The sequence below is a fragment of the Sturnus vulgaris genome, chromosome 19 (genome assembly GCF_052056855.1).
Source record: "Sturnus vulgaris isolate bStuVul1 chromosome 19, bStuVul1.hap1, whole genome shotgun sequence".
Lineage (NCBI taxonomy): Eukaryota > Metazoa > Chordata > Aves > Passeriformes > Sturnidae > Sturnus > Sturnus vulgaris.
In genome coordinates this window covers 5,752,663-5,770,164 of record NC_142261.1, presented here as the reverse complement: position 1 = coordinate 5,770,164, position 17,502 = coordinate 5,752,663, and the positions used below count along the sequence as shown (strand labels likewise).

The following is a 17,502-nucleotide window of genomic DNA, read 5'->3' as shown; positions in this document are numbered from 1 at the left end:
GTAAGCTGGTTTGTCCCAGCACGGAAAGACTTTTGCTCTAGGAGTGCACCATTAACTAGCACAGGCTATTTTGAGAAATGACAGTTGGGACTTTTTTAAACCACAATTATGGCTGCCTTTAAAGATGATGATAAAAATGCAGTTGATGAACAAAACGGGACCATGTGATTAATTTTTCCATATGATGTGTTTGATTATGACAGCTCCCCAGTCTCTAACAGCTTCCTATGTGAAGTGAAAAACAGAGAGTACTTTATCTAGCACAGCTGATTAAATATGACTCTCTAGGCAGCTCTGAGAATACGTGCAGGAGAGAATATCCATAAAATTCCATTAGAAAACAAGAAAATGTCAAGCTATAAATTACTTTGAAAGATCAGTTTTCAGTGAACTATGTAAATTGTCAATATCAGAGATGCAGGAACACTAAGTGTGCTATATTCTTGTTAAATTTTTGTTTCTAGTGTGGGCACTAGAAGAGTTGGCACATCCCTTAAGCAGTGGAGGATAAGTACAGAGCTCCCATGTTTCCATGATGGGAAATGATTTTATGATCTTGTTGCCATCTTTCAAACAGACTTTGAAGAATCTCTGCTGATTTAGACCTTGTTGGTTCATGGCTGACTGGAGAGACAGACTGAAACGACAGCAGATTTTTAAGAATTAAGAGTTACCTTTCTGTTTGACTTGACCAGAGTAGGAATTTTCCTGTACCTGTAGTACACATGGATTTTATTTTATTTTATTTTACACTGTGGTGTTACAGGGGCTGAAGAAGGCTCAGTGGTGCCTGCTGTTGTGAATTTTCTATGTGTCCTCCTGCCCTTCAGATATTACAACTTCTGTCAGAAATCAGGCTTTTGTCACCTCAAGGAACCACAATTTGATCCCTCTGTCAGATCTAGCTGATGAATTAAACCAAAAATATTTCTTTTGAACACTCTGCTCTTTGGGAAAATTTCTAAACAACAACAAATACTGGTTTTAAAGTCATCAAAAGATTGTGTTATTCTGTTTTTACAACAAAGGTTTGTGTTTTCAGTTTAAACTGACCTTTCAGATTTTATATACATATATATATATATATATATATGTATATATGTAATCTTACATTAAAAAAAATTTAACACCAAGCGGATATTCTGAAAATTATCAGTTAGTTTCAGAAAAACCTTTGTGTGGAGCACAGGTGGAGGTAACAAAGAGCGTGTGTTTCAATGAGTGAAAACATTTAAATTTATATTATTCTTGAAAATTTAGGTCAACAAAATTTCTGAAACATGGGGAAATTCTTTCATCATAGAAAAATCTTTTCCAATCCTGCTGTAGGTGTGTGTAGGCAGTCTAGAAGACATCCGTTTCTGGTCGGCTTTGCCTTGAAAATCAAAGAAAGCCTGAGATCCCTGACTTTTAAGAATTCCCACGCTAGAATATCATAAAACAGGGATATCTGAGCTGCTTTAAAAACTCCTCCATCTCTTCTGCTGCCTTCACTCAGAAAAGAAAGTTTGAAATCTGAAAGGCTACGTGTGTGAAGTGCTGCTCAGGCGGAGTTCAGAAGTGCTCCATAAAACATCAGAGCCCTGTTCCAGAACAAGGGTTTTGTTCCAGGATGTGCAGAACATCCACGTCTGAAATGCCATGGCACGGGTGCCAGGTGACATCCTCTGCTGGCTGCATCAGAAATGAGGGACCCTGCTGCCACCTGTGTGGTTTGAAGCTGGTTCCTTCCATTTTGTTACTGCTGGAAGATTCAGGCTGTGATTATTCCTTTCGGGAAGGGGTCACTGAAATGTCCACAAGTTCTTGGAAGGGGATAAAGCACAAAGCTGCTACAGCACCTGTGCACATCGTGCAGTGACACCTCCAGGGAGATTGCTGCCTATGAAAAATGGGCTCAAAGCCTCAAGGTACTGAAAATTTCATTAATTGTTCAATGTTCTACACTATTAGAAAAGCTGGACTAACCCTAGCTCTCCTGGAAAAGTCAGGCTTTAAAGGAGGTAGAGACCAACATGTTGCAAATACCTGGAGTTGCTTTGGCATCTATAAACTTGTGGTGTTGAGAGGAATGGATGGAATTGGTGTGTCCATGAAGAGGGTGTGAAAGTGTTGGCAAAGGTGATTATTTGGAAGCAAATCCCCCACACTCTGAAATGTCCTTTCCACTGTTACCCATTCTGGGATACCTCATCTCTCCAGCTGCTTGAATCAAAGGTCTATTTGATGGAAAAAAGTTGTAACAGAGAATCTGAGACTTTTTCTTTTTCTCTCTCGCTGAGCCCCAGAGTGTTTAAACTGCAGAATTCACAGCAAGATACAAAGTTCTTCAGGACCACAGTCTTTACTTCCAGTCTAAGTTTTCAAAATTCAAACTGTCTCCCCAGCTTTTCCTTCATACTGATGCCATTTTTATTTTTGCCTATTGATTTTGCTTTTAGTGAGATCATCTGTACCAAATTAAATTACCCTGTGCAGTCACATCAGTGTACACAATAATATGATATTCAATTTACAGAGCACCAAGTCCATGGAGAGGGAAGAGCCCTCCCTATAATCAGGGAGAGCCTCCTGGGAGCTGCAGCTGCTTTCATGCCAATGGCAAATATTAAATCCCAGGAATAATATTTAAAATGTTAAAAATGGCAAACATTAAATCCCAGGATATTTCTGAGCTCTGATATTTGCTCTGCAGGACATGATGCTGTTGGAAACGAGTCTCACCTGCAGAGCAGGAGACCACATCAGCAATGTTCTCTCTATGTGTATTGCCAAGATTTAGGAATTGATTAGCCCAGCACTCTGGCCAGCTCTAGTTCCTACTTAGTGGTGGCCAGGCTTGTTTAACTCTTTTTAACTTTTAATTTTTTTAAATCTCGATAAAGATGGTTCTGATATTCAGCAGAAAGTACTTATGAAGAAATGCATTTCCTTGGAAAATTTATTCTTGTTTGGCAAGAATTAAAGCTTGGCACCTTACTGGCCTTTCTAATTGATGTACCCAACCTGCCTTCAGAGAACTTTGCTAATGCACAATTGTGGCCATGGCAGACAAGATACAGCCTCATCTCAGATTTTCTCTGATGCATAAAATGTGATGTCCAGCTGGCTGCTGCATAAATAAACATTTTCCTGTAGCACAGCCACACCTCAGGTGTACAGGAATAGCTGATAATTAGTGTCAGTAACTCATTATAGTGCAAGCCACAAACATTATCACTCCGTTTGTAATTTACTCCTGATGGGGGTACTTGTTCTTCTCAATACTTAATATGTCTGTTTATAGAAAAGTTGATTGAGATAATTAGCAGTAAAAATGCTAAGGTAACACGGCTATGGTAACATTTAAATTGCTATCAATTTTGTTTATAGCAGCCTAAAGAGCAGTGCTGGAATTAGAAATTAGCTACAATTAGCAAATAAATTGAGTGTCTCTTGGAATTACTTGATCATGTCTTAAAATGTTTCACAGTGTGATGCTCACAGAGGCAAAGCTGAGTTCCTGGGCTGCTCAGCTGCACCAAGTCAAGGAGAACACACTTTGCTTTGCTGCTGCTCCTGGCCTTCCATAGAGCCTGGGCTGTTGCCCCACAGTACAGGTTTGATGAGTGTGAAGCCAAAAAAAAAAATAAATAATTGCTCTAGGGGATTTGTCTGTCCATGGGGGAAAAGAAGGTGGAGTGGGATTTTCAGAGATGTGCAGCCTTGTGGGGAGCAGCTCAGTAAATGAACCCTGTGACACACATTGGCAGCTCCATATGAGAGGAATGACTTGGGCTGGAAATGTGTTGTTATCCCAGAAGATAAGCTGTAGATATGGAAGGCAGTTTTCTCTGATTGCCTGAAATGTGCCACTTTGGAGGGCCTTGGGCATCATTTTATCTTCACAGTTAGAAATAGTTTGCTTCCCCCAGTAAGGTACTTTAAGGATCCTGCTTGATAAATGCTTTACAGAGGCATGTAATTATTTTCCTGGCATAATTTCATAATTTGATGTGGAAAGAAATGTGTTGTCTGCTACTGTTAACATGGGTCATTAAGTGCATTTTTGAGAATGAAAAGAGGAGGGGAATCAACTAATTTCAGGATCAGCCACTGACTCACCTCTCTCTTACCTGACTCACACAGTAAAAGTTTCCTCCTTCTTTCACCCTTCGTTAGAAGCAGACAGGCAATGGTTTTCTGCATCCCACATGCCTTTCAACTCTGTGTGCAGAGAGGAGAAGGTGCTGCTGAGCATCCCATCCTCCTCTTTCAAGCACAAGTCTCGAGTATTCATCCAAATCTCACATGATGGCTCTCAGCTGCTGGGATCTTGCTCAAGTTTTGGATGCACATATTTGATTATGCTACAGAAACTTTTCTATTTGGTTTAAGTTTAAGTAATTATTGGGCTGGGAGGGAAGGAGACAAGATCTTCACCCTGTACTCAGCCATGTGCTGAAAGGGTGTGAGGGTCCTGAGTCACGTCTGTGCTCCACTGAACAGCACCTGATCTTCCAAGTAAAACAGGAGACCTTGTCTGGCCTGGAAGGAAATGGCCACAGCTGAGCAGCTGTGACATTTGTCTGGGATGTGGAGAAATGGTGGCAGGATGATGTTCACCTGGTGATACACAACTCTCTGACTCCCTGCCCCCTGTGCTCTACATCCAGTTCTCTTTCTTTGGGATTGGAAATACCATTCTTATCCAGGGAAGCATCCCCTGCTGGTGTTAAAAGTTACATATTCCCAGGGAAAAAAAAAAAGTAATCTGGGGTAAATTTCAGCATCTTCTAAGGAAGAAAAATTTCTTTGAGTATTTCCTGGTTGTTTCCTTCCTTCTTTCCTCCTCTTCAGCAGATGTTGCCTCTTTAAAGAGTAAAATTGGGCTGCGGGGAAAGGGAAGAAGTGACTGAGTGTCAGTGGAAAGCAGTGCAAGGAATTATGGATGGGGCAGTCACACCACAGCCAGACCCATACTGAGAGCTGAGCACCAGCATCAGAGAAGTGAGAGTTACCTGGCCTGAGGCTGCTACTGCCTTTTTTTATTCTGTTCCCTTCAAGTCTATGTTCCCTGTGGATTTCATCTGTGGAGAATTTATCACTGATAAATAACTGTTTGTGTTGAATTTACAGATGAGCTAAACTGTTTTCTTTAATGTTGCAGTTTAGTACCTTTTCGTTTTCAGGTTTGTGTGAGCACTGGCATTCAAAGGAAATAAATCTGTCACTCAGATAATGTACTTGCCCTTGGTACCAAAATACATAAATAAGAGTTACAAGGTCATTAGGCATATCAATAGAAAGGAAAATGTGCTGTGCATTAAATAGCTGACTTCCAGGCTGGGTTGGGCAAATAGTAGTAAAGTATACTACTCATTTCTCCTTCTGATTGTGAAAAAAAATTAATTCTTTTTCTTTCCTTTTTTTAATTTTTTTTTCTGGTAGCACTTCCTCTTTGTACTAGAAATCTTCAGCATATGTCAGTCCAAATTTATGAGCAGTGTGTTTCTCAGTGTATTCCATTTATCAAATGTAAATTTCAGTGGCCAGTGATTTACTACAGAACTGTTTGGAAAGCAGCAAGTAAATATTACCTAACATAGTATTAAGAAAAGAAAAGCCAGAGCAGAGGAGATTTTATTTGCCACTTCCCAAGCACTTTATCTTTGTCCTTGAGAAGGCAGGTTAGGTGGAGAACTGCTCCAGAATAGCTCTGGAATGATCTTGTATGAAAATGTGCTTTTATTCTCAGCAAAAGGCAACCTTGGAAAGTACTGAATTATTGCTTATATTTTAATATTTTTCATTTACTTCAGCTAGACTCTACTACTGGGTGCAGATCTGTGGGAGCTGAATCCATAAGCCTCCCTCAATTTGCCTCACTCCAGATCTTGGTGATGAAAAGAGACAAGTCCTCGTTGTCCCCTGCCATGGAGTTCAGACAGTAAATAATCAGCAGGGAGAAAATTGCATTGTGTGGGTTCCATGGGGTCTGGGCAGGCTGGGTGATACAGTCTCCACTCAGCCCCTTTTAGCCTCCTTCATCAGCTCAGGGCTAGAGAGATAAGATGATGAGAGGTCTCCTGTGGAGACAGTCTGAGAGAGTTGCAGATGTTTAGTCTGGAGAAGAGAAGGCTCTGGGGTGACCTGAGAGCTCTTTCTAGCACCCCATGATGACACAGCTGATTTTTGTTGACGTTTCAGTAGCATTAGTTTAAAATAGCACTCATGGCAGAAATTATCACCTCACAATTTGTTCTCTGCCTGATGGTCCCAAGAGCAGTGAGATTATGGTGAATTGTTGCTGTCTGCTAGAGAGTGGTGAAGGAGCACAGCAGCATGGCTTCCTCCAGAAACCAGGAGTGGTTTATTGTAGAAGTACACACATTTTATAGACTAGTTCACTAAACCAAGAATAGGATCAGCTCATTGGTCCAAGGAAAACAGCACCTCTTGTAAACATGCTTTTACCAAAACATCATGTTTTACACACACTGTCCGTGTCCACAGCACCAGGTACAACTTTGTTATTAATTATTTCCATTCTATTTTCCTTCGAGTAGCCTGGGAACACTCACATTGCTGTTTTCCCTGACTCCAGTACCCACAGTGAGGGACTTGTCTCTTTGTGGCTACTAAACTTGTGCACCTAACGCAGCCATCTGCATCCCCCTCAGTCTCACCTGCAGCGGTAAATCAGGCGATCCCTTTGACCTGTTCCCTCGCCCTCACCTCCTCCTAGCAAACACCCTACCCACAGCACCTGCAGAGAAGCCCTGTGAAGGGGAAGAAGAAGCCACGGGTGTGTTTTGTGTGCCTCCCCAGGTGTGGCAGTGCGGGGGCAGCATGGAGGTGCTGCCCTGCTCGCGCGTGGCGCACATCGAGCGCACCAAGAAGCCCTACAACAACGACATCGACTACTATGCAAAGCGCAACGCCCTGCGCGCCGCCGAGGTCTGGATGGATGACTTCAAATCCCACGTCTACATGGCCTGGAACATCCCCATGGCAGTGAGTACAGCTCACACTGTCCTCAGCAGAGGCAGAGATGCGGGGAGCTGCTCCCAACTGGCTCTTGGAGTGAAGGGCGTTACTACACCAGGCTAAGCTTGGGGAAAGTGTTTTGGTGCACGGTCAGTGCAGAGGGTTCTGCCACGTGAACTTCCTTCCTTGGTGTAAGTTTAGTTGTGCACTCAGTCCAGACTGTTGTATGCAGTGACACAGATTTATAATTTAAGCAGAGCAAAATGTCTCAGGTTTATGTGCTCCCCCAGAAGTCGTTAATTTGGGGCGCCGTTAAACTCTGAGGTGTTCATATGCTACAATGGTGGGGACGACAGAAATGCCCATAAATAAATATCATCATTCATTGTGAGACTCAGTAGACCTCACCAGCATAAAAAAATGCAATAAAAGAATCACACATGAAATAGCTTTATTGTCCACAGGCTGAGAGGTGCAATGTGGGCACGTTCTGCTTCCCACTGCACATAGGAATTGTAGATGGCGTGTGGGAGCCTCTAGGAACCCGTGTAATATAAATATTAGATAAACTGTAGGTTCAGTTTATCACATTGTTCTGTAAGTCTATCACATGCTACATCTGCACTGAGCATAATTCTTGCAGAGAAGAGTTTTATGTGTTATCCCAGCCAGGTGGAAGCTGGCTGTTGCTGTATTCCTTGGCTGTGTTTGCATCCAAATTATTCATATGAAGGGGCACAGGGAGAGCAGCTGAGGGGTAACATGGACTGATCTGTAGGTAAGGATGGTTTAGTTAACCCTTACAGCAGGGCTTTGCCCAGAGCTGAAGCAAATTGGAACAGGAATGTTCCTATAAGAACCAGAAAATATGCAAACCCAGCAGAGTCTTTGGGAATATTCAGTTATGACCTAAGTTCATCAAAGTCATGGGAGTCTTGTCAAAGACTTAATTAGATTTAGTCTGTCCTAAACATCTACTCATACTTTGGTACCTAGCTAATAAGTGACACCCCGTTTTTGTTCTTTCCTCTTACAGTTTTTAAAATACACATACCTAGAGGAGCAATGTTTCCTCCTTGTCCACGGGATCTCTGAATATGTCAGATATTCCCACAGGTCTAAATTCACTCACTGCTGTTTAATATTGGATGCTCTGTGCAAGGTCTCCATAATGTGTTTTTGGAGACTTCTTTTGGCTCAACAGGTAACTGCAGAGAATTATTTTGCCTTAACAAAAGGCAATACTGCATCACTTTTTCCACACAAGATTTCTGTGACAGTAGGGGGAAGACAGAGCAGTGTCCATTAAAGATTTATGGGCATTTTGGCCCTGCCTGCACACATAAAATAGACTTGCTAAAATGGTCAGTTTTCAATTAGGAGATGAAAAACTAACCTCTGTAAATTTGCTTGCTTGATGACATGTGCAAATGAATTCTGAGAAAAGATGATATTTAAATAAGCATTTACACCAAAACATGATTTCCTTTAATCTCTCTCAGATTACTTATTGATGCAGCTTTCTGCACTGAGCTATACAGCAGAGCTTTTAAAAAAACCCAGACATATCTACAATAAAAGACATAAAATCAGCAGAAGTACTGAACATTAAAATTTTCTTTCTATAAAATGAATTGATTGATTGATAAAATGTGCATCATAAAAATAAGCCTATTAGCTCTCAGGAAAAGGAAGCTGATGTTAGTGTTCATGACATTATTCACTGTAGTATTCAGTACAGATGACAGAAGTATTGTACTGGCATAAGCTATCACAAAAACCTTCTGCAGGGGAATTAGAAACCTGGCTAGCTGGTTAAAAAGAATATGTCCACAAAGTAAATCCTGTGGACCTCTCATTCTCGTAGCATCACACTGTAACCTGCCCATGGTGACTGCAGCTGGCACAGAGGGTGAGCACAGCTGTTTCATAGCTGCTCAATTTGCTGCTCTTGTGCTCTGTAGAAACAGCACTGCAAAAGAAGGGCACTGTATTGCCTCATTTTAAATAGGGCAGAAAAGAGGCAGGTAAAACACATGCATTTTCCCACACCACAAAACTGATCCAAATTAACTCTTCTATAACTCCCACCATCTTTTTCACAACTCAAAGTTACTTTGAGATTATCGAGGTCATTAAGAATGTGTGCATAATGTACATTTAGATCAGCAAATGGCCTTGGCACACCTGCAAGATCACGTTCCTGTAACCTTCAGCAGCAGGTCAGCACAGCTTTATTTCAGTTAACCAAATACTTGGTACGTCCCCACTTATGATTTATTCCTCGGCAATTTTAGTGATAAAAGAATCTTACATTGAATGATTTATTGCACTGAGTGCCTCAGAGGATTGCTCTCCTTCCACGCAGCCTCAAGTACTACGTAAATTAACATTCATTTGAATGGATGCTGCTCTGAGGGCTCCTGACAGAACGTGCATCAGCAAGCAGCAGTGAGCATGGCAAACTCTTTATGTGGCAAATAGGAAAACCTGTTCAGTATTACACTTGTATTCTCTCCTGAAAATCAGGCATCTGTTGGGGATCTTGATAAACCCTGAGCTAAGATTTGCTGCTGTTTTGTAACCCTGCATTAGGAACAATCTGTGAAATGCACAGATATTCTTCTGGAGGAAAAGCACAGGGCACTTCAGAGAGATGTCATGCAAAACTCCCCAGTTTCAATCCATTTGATTAATATAGTGTCAGAAAAGGTTTCTGGATGAGGTAACTCTTACTGTCTTAATGTTGAACTGTGATGATTTATAACACTTTAAATCAACAGACTCTAACTCAGGACCAGCCAGTTTTAAATGGCTGACTTTCTTCATATTAACTTCAATCTTCCAGCCTGTGTCTTTCATGGGATTTGTATTTAAACGTGAATTAAATTCTGAAGTAGAATTATAAAGGTTTTGAGTTCGACTGCCTTCTATGGCTCAAGTCTGCAAATGAGCTCCAGTTCTAGTAAAAACTGGATGCTGGTCTATATGAATGCTTAGTGGAGCTTAATGACTTTTTGAGTAGCTTTGCTTTGAAGTTTTAGCAGATCTATTCTGACATCATTTACTTTACTGAATATTCAAATCTCTTACTGGAGTAAAGCATGTCCAAGCTGCAATATTTTAGATCAGAATTACTGCCTAAATTCTAAATGAATCTGAAAGGCCTCAAGATTGATTGCAAACACTTAGAACTGCTGTAAGCAACAACATTCTTATTGTATTCTTATTATTTTGATTTATTTTTGGGTTTTGCTTGTTCTTTAGGCTCCTTTTTCCACTGGCTTTCATTAATAATTATTGTCTGCACTCAACAGCAGCTGTTTGATGAGCTGCTACTTAAAACAAAAGAAGGAAAAGAGGGAAATACAGCTTGGTAAACAAAATGAACTCCAGTTTGATTTCAGTAAAGATAGCAACCATAAAGCCAGTGCAGTGAGATTTCTTTATTTGTTTTCTGCTTTGCAGAACCCCGGAGTTGACTTTGGAGACGTTTCTGAGAGAATTGCTCTGCGACAGCGGCTGCAGTGCCGGAGCTTTAAGTGGTACTTGGAGAACGTGTACCCTGAGATGAGGGTTTACAACAACACAGTCACTTATGGAGAGGTACAGTACATCTCTGGGGACACATCTCAGCTGCACTCGAGCAGTCCTCTCCTTTCAGAGCTGGCTCTCAGGATATACAGAGCAGTTACACATCAGCACAGCAATGGAAACGAAAATGCCCTCCCCTGTAGCCGGGGTGGGGGTCTTTGTTAGACCCCAAAAGTGCCTGCTCCAGCCAGAGTCAGTTATCCTGCAAGGGACAGCTTCCCCTGGAGTCCCAGGCAGTCTTCAGCTACAAGGTACAAATGCAAGCAATGCTCAGAGTCAGGCTTTCAGATGAAAGATGATGAGGAGATTCCATAGAATATTTCTTCTATGAAGGGGGTCCTGTCCAGCAAATCCAATGGGTGGGGTTCTAAGGGGACTTTTATAGGTTTTAAAGGTTTTGTATTTGAATCAATTAACTAAGGAATTCTATAGCTAACCAATCTACAAAAGACTTTGGGAAAAAGGAACCAATTATCTAAGAGAAAAATAGACCACTAGAATTGCAGAAAGATAACACAGGAGTCTACAGAGGGGTGAGATGCTTCTTGGTATTAGTCACTCTAAGTAAACAATTTCTTATCTAAGATCGTTTTCCATGGGGGCCTATCTTGGGAGTTTGCCTTTTATTCAGAGGTGGTCTCTGCTCCCTCCACACTCCCCTCCTTTTAACCAGCACTAAGGAGGGTGGCTTTGAGAAGCCCCATTCCTTTCGTTGGAGGGCAGCAGGTGAAGTCATCCTTGCTGACAGTGACATGCAGCCTCCTTGGCTCTCATTTTAAAATACTGACACACAAGTTTAAGGCAATCATTTTCCCAAGTAAGATGCCACAGACATCATAAAGAAAACGTCAGTGGTCAACAGAGCTAAAATAATTGTCTGCATGAGCTGCAATTAAATCTGAAGGCAATCTATTTTCCCACGAGACAACTAAATGGAGACTGCTCCTTTCTCTTCCAGTTGATTGACTTCATATAAAAATAAGTCAGGCACTTGAGACATTGATACAAAATGCAAGATTTATTCCATAATATCACTTTGCATCCCAATATAACTATCCCCATCAGGAACTGAGAAAAGGCATTCAGTAAATTCAAGAGGAGCTGTTGGTGTCTGTCAGCTCTGAGAAGGTCACTAACAGTGAAGAACATTGGCAGAAGTGCCAATGTTGTGTCAATTACACCAGACCCTGAGCAATCTGGGCTCTAAAACAAAGTTTGTTCCTCTTGAGCTGTCACATAGAAGGTTCTTGAGTCAAACAGGAAAATCAGTGATGCAAATATCAAATTATTTAACATTTTTCAATAAAATAGAGCCACACAAGGAATTTACCTGGTATAAACCAGTCCAGGTCCCTTTCAGCCTTACTTTAGGGTTCATCCTAAATGACATTGAGCTTGTTGTTAAGTACTTTCTCTTCTGAATATGTTTCTGGAGGAAAAGATGTCTGGATTTTGTGAGTTTCATGGAGAAGAAGTGTTTTGAGTAGATGTGAAACAGATTGAAACAGTAGTAAAAATATATTTCCTAGTGACTCAATTCTCATTTTTTAAAGCCACCTCATAAAGCTGCCTTCATCTTCTTTAGCCTTTATAGCACCCAAGCCATAAAATAAACCTCCTGAAATTCAGGTGTTGGTGAGCCCCCTTGTCCAATTGGATTCCCTGTTAAGCTTGTACACTATAATATGAAAGACTATATACTGATTTTTTTTCTGACACCTTATGCAGCAGCTTTTTCTAAATTACAGAGGTGGCCAGACAGGTACTTCACAGTCTAAACCAAAACTGACCTGTTGAATCTTTTGAGGTGTCTGTCTAAATAACTTCTTGTTTATTATATGTATTAAGTTCTTCTATGTTCAAAGTATGTATGTAATGTTTCCAGCCTCAAGAGAAAGGCTGAAAGGGTTTTCACAAGAGCTCCATCCCAGTTTTTATAGACTTGTAAATTCTCCTTGTCTGGGGACGTACAGGAATTCTTTACTTCCTTGGATCTCTGAACCTGTGCCCTTTCATAGAATGTGCTTTATGTCACTTCTGTACACAACAATGTACTCTATTTTCAGTTCAAATAAAAATTTTTCAGATGCTTTTTTGGTTTTATATCAGCAACAGGAAGAAACAAAAGTATATCAAATCCAACAGCAATCCTGGCTAGCTCCTATCCTGTTTGTAAAGCCACATTATCAATATACGGGGTCAACATTTATGTCTGCACAGTGGCAATTTGGAGCAAAACTTGGCCTGGGTTTCTTTGGGTGAATTTTAGGAAGTTCTGATCCTTGAATAATTGCCAAAAATGTAACTCTGACCCCAGGTGTGTAAAGACAGCAGGTTGTCCCAAATAATGTCTTTTCGTGGAGCAGATTCACTGCTGGCACCCTGTCCTAGCTGAAGGAGAAGCATGTGTCTCTCAGAGAGCAGATTTACATAGTACTCGTTTCAGCAGCTGTAGCACAGCTGAGATTTAGCTGGACTGGACTAAAGCAGGGACTAATTTCCACCTGAACTGTTTTATTCTGCTCTGGTTGTAGGTGCGGAACAGCAAAGCCAGTGGCTACTGCCTGGACCAGGGGGCCGAAGAGGATGACAAAGCCATCCTTTATCCATGCCATGGAATGTCCTCCCAGGTAAATGGGGGGAATCCCATCATTAGTGACAAACCTTGAACTTAGAGACTATTCAGAAGAAACAGAGTAAATGGATGGATTTGGGTTGAGTTTGGCAGTGTAATTCCTGAGCTGCAAAGGCAAATGTCTGGCTTTACTCCAGTTTAGTCTGGTGCCTTTTCCAAGATTGTCCAGCATGAGAATCTATACTTTGAAATTGCCAGTTAGGAAAACAAAAGAATCACATTACTTTGTTTAAATAACAGGGATCCACTGAAGATTAATTAATTTAAGTAGTTCTGTGTGAGTGAGCAGTTCTTCTTGTTATGACATGACTTATTCATGATACTTCTTTAATTTAACTGTTCCTTGGTCCAACAGACTCCTGGGCAGAAATTATTTATCAAGCTGCTGATTTGATTCCCCGAGTAGGCAAAAAAGTTAAGCACATATTTAACATCAGCTTCAAAGGGAATTAAGAATATCCTATAAGTTAAGACTTTTCTAAAAGAGATTTTTTTTTTTTTTTGGTCAGTCCCTGTGCATATTATTATTTTCTTACAGATGTCTGGAGATTTTTAAATGACATTTCTTCCTTCCATGCTCGTAGTGATTTTACTTACACAAGCTGAATATTATTTAAATCCAGGACTTGAGCTTCTTCTGAAATGCAGTTCTAGTTTCTTTTGAAGTAGCAGCTGAATCAAAACTATGTTAATGAACATTCTCATGTGTAAATAAACTCTGACCTTATCAGGCTTAACAATTATCCGAGGTTCAGTCATACATATATTGATTGGGAGCCCTGGCTTGTGCATCACCACAGAGGCAAAGTGAGACAGACAGTAATTCCTGCTGGCACAATGTCCACCTTTGGCAGGATCATTATGGAGTATTTGACTGACACTCTCCCAGTAGAAGTGGAAGGAGCAGCCTTTGAGTAAGGTAACAAAATAGCATTGCTTAATTAGATGTAAATTAGCTTCTCAAGAAGACTCGTTAGAGATGTCAAGGCACTCAGAGTTCAGTCTCTTGCTCCATTCCAATCTGAACAGAAAGTTGCAAATTTAAGTCCTTCCAGAAAGCCCCTTAGCAACATCTAATCTCTATCAGTGTGCTAGCACTTAGAGGAGTAATGAAATAAATGGTTCTGACTGTAATTTATTTTGCAGTTTAAGTCCTTAACCTACTTGTTTGCCTCCCTGATTCCTGTTTCACAGAGCAGGCTTTGACATCAGGAAGAAAACAGATGAGGGCATAAGTTGTAGTGATTTTTTTCCACTTCTTTATAAAACAAACCAACCAACAAAAAACAGGAAAAGAGTTTTCATTCTGCAAGAAGCACCAAGTGAAGACAGAGGTGATGTTTTATCTGAGTATTTCACAGACAAGCATGGGTTGGAGCCACTCAAATGCAGCCAAGTTAATTAATGATTACACAGCTGGAAAACTTCTATCATCTCACCACAATTTACAAAATTAATTCAGTGTGAGAACCACAGCTGCACAAACCCTAATCAAGGATATTCAAGCACATAGCATGAAAGGTGTTGACAGCAAGCGTTTTAATATATTAAATAAACATTTTTAAAGCCCCTCTTCTAATCAGCCTTGGTGAGCATAGTTGTCTGCTGCATTTAGCTTTCCATTTCTGACATTTTTCATCTCAGGCACAGGACATAAAATACCCTTACTGAGCTGAGATTTGGGTTATTTGTACATGCCTATTGAATATAAATTAATATAAATACAGAACTCACTTTCCCCAGTTGGGTTATCACTGGTGTTCATATTTCCTATCAATGTGAAAACCTCTCCCTGTTCTGCTGCAGCCTTGTTTGTTTTTCATACTCTTCAATTCTGACAAGCAGGTTACCAGTGATTTTAGTGTACACATGGCTCCACTGAAACCCACCCGAGTCAGGCAGGTGTTTAAAGAAAGCTGAGTTAGGAACAAGATTACTGTTCATCTGTGATAAAATGTTCTTTTCTCCATGTCTTACCCTGCTATTTCCCTTGGATGTTGTTGTCCTGCCTTACAGAGGCAAAATAAAACCACTCCACTGTGACTGCTCCATGAACACAATGCCTTTCCCTATGTGTATTTTCAAGATCAGTTTTCACCATGATAAATCACGTCTTTGTAATGACATCAGCTTTTAAATTTCTTTATTTAAGCAGGGACAAGCTCTTTTATGGATGCTCTGGAATGCGTTTAGCCTGAGTTTATGTCAATTTAGTTTAATGAGTTTGACTTGAGCTAGTCATTGTTAGCTAACAGCTAAGAATATCCAGACAGGGTTTTGCATCAGACTGAGTCGATTTCAAAATCTATTTTACAGAAAAGTAGTGTCCCTTTTATATGTGTTCATTGGATCTGAAGTTTGAGTATAATGGCTTTTAGGAAAAAAACATTTGCAAATACTGCTGGGAGAAACAGTCCAGGGCTATAGAAATTTGTAAATAAAGGAATCTATTTGGAGTCTTGAACTGCTCTGCCTCTGTGTGTGGCCTCTGTTGCACAATCAGCTGCAAAGCCCAGTAATTCTGTACACTTTTGTTGTAAAATAGCAAAGCCCGGTGGTTATACACACTTTTGTTGTAAAAGAATTAAAAAAAAAATAAAAAGTGGGGTTGTGAGGATAGATACAACATCCCCAAAAGTGGAACACATTGTTCTGGAAGCTTCACAGAATGGTTACAGGACATGCAGGTTTTGAACCATCTGAGAGCACTTACACAGCCCCAGAACATTACAGTGGAAATATTCACTGTCTCAGAGTCTGTCTTGAATGCTGTGATGTGGAGCTGATTATATGGTATGTGAAAGAGAGGAGAACTTAATGAAATGACACCTTGGGAAAGAAGGGCTGCAGTGAACATCCTCCTTCCCCACCCTCCTCCCTTCCCTTTCAGGGCAGAGAGAGGGGAGGCACTGCAGCTGGGAGAGAGAGAACTCCCTGTGCTTTGAGAACAGCCAGAAGGAAGGCAGAGCTCCGTGCTTGGATTCCTGGGGCTTGCAGCTACACAAACAGACGGGATGAGAGGAGATGAAAGGCTCTGCTTAAACTGTTGCTAGAGGGCAGATATTGAACGTTTTGCTGGGTGTGCTGTGCCTGCCCAGATCTGCGTGCAGGGCAGCAGGGCGGATGAACAGGTGGTTTCTCCACTTGCAGGAAGCGGTGGGAGGGATTCTGGCACAAACGTGGAAGTTTGATAACTTGTGGTCTGTTTGCCTGGAGGGGACAGGTATTCTGGAGATGCAGGGTGTTTGGGATTGCTGTATCACTCGCTGTTTCAGTCCCTGTGTCAGCTGACAGCTTGCCTTAACTGCAGGACTAGGAAACCACTAAAGATTTCCTTTTGCCTGGAGGACAAGAGTGAAATTTAGTGTGGAAAGCTACCAGGCCCATCCTAGTAACTGTTTCCTACAATTACCTGTGATAATTCGGTGCTTTCTTCACTTGACTGTAAATTAGCAGGAATGGATGGTTTTGAAGTCAAATCCTCCAGTTTAAAGCTGCCATTTTCTCACCACATTAATATTCCTGGAGGATCATATTCCATAGGCAGCAGCACTGACTATTTTTGATCCAGGTGTGGTGGCATTCAGAAACAACCTTTGACATCCTTTGCATTCTGCTCAGATTTCTGAATGTTGAAGAGAAAACTTTCCTATCTTACATGAGTATAGCAGATGGCATCAGGATTAGATCTTGAGTATTGAGCACTTGGCTTCAGTGTCATTTGAATCCTTCAGCTCTCCCCAGATAAAAGAGAAAAACTGAGTGAAAGTCCATCCCCATATGATGTATAAAAGTGTGCTTCTGTTCTGCAGTTTGCAACTTGGAGTGTGTGAATATCTAATGATCTCAGCCCATCAAAACCTGCACAGACTTTTTTTTAATTAATAAGATTTAATATTTCTTAATAAAGAGTTCTTTGTCATTTGATTTTGGCTGGCTGGCACTGGGAATGGATTTGATATGATGTATCATACCCACAGTCCTAACACAAATTCAGGAATTATTTCTTTGTGGGTATGTTAGTGACACTAAAGATCAAGTTTGAACACAGGAGGTGTAGTTTTAATTGGCTGTATCCCAGTTCTTGCTTTCTAACCTGTATTAATAAGAAACTTATTTTAATGCTTATTTTCACACTTTATGTTGTCTCTAGGAAGTTTAGATAGGAATTCTTTGGAGGAGGATGTTATTAATCATACAGTAGTTTTTTGAACCTTAATTTCTGGTCTGATTTTGCAGAAGCAGACATTACAGCTTTCCTATGTAATATGGTCTGAACTGAGATAATTCTTTGTGGGTGGTTA

At 40.8% G+C, this 17,502-nt stretch overlaps 1 protein-coding gene across 2 annotated transcripts in view; it reads left to right on the top strand.

The window, feature by feature from the left end:
- The window catches only part of GALNT9 (polypeptide N-acetylgalactosaminyltransferase 9), a 125,281-nt gene that overhangs the window by 104,181 nt on the left and 3,598 nt on the right, over nucleotides 1-17,502 (top strand). For both annotated transcript variants that reach the window (XM_014874864.2, XM_088176310.1), the window contains exons 7-9: nucleotides 6,811-6,996; nucleotides 10,438-10,575; nucleotides 13,098-13,193. In XM_014874864.2, the coding sequence (XP_014730350.1) occupies nucleotides 6,811-6,996; nucleotides 10,438-10,575; nucleotides 13,098-13,193 (420 nt within the window). The remainder of the gene's footprint in view (nucleotides 1-6,810; nucleotides 6,997-10,437; nucleotides 10,576-13,097; nucleotides 13,194-17,502) is intronic.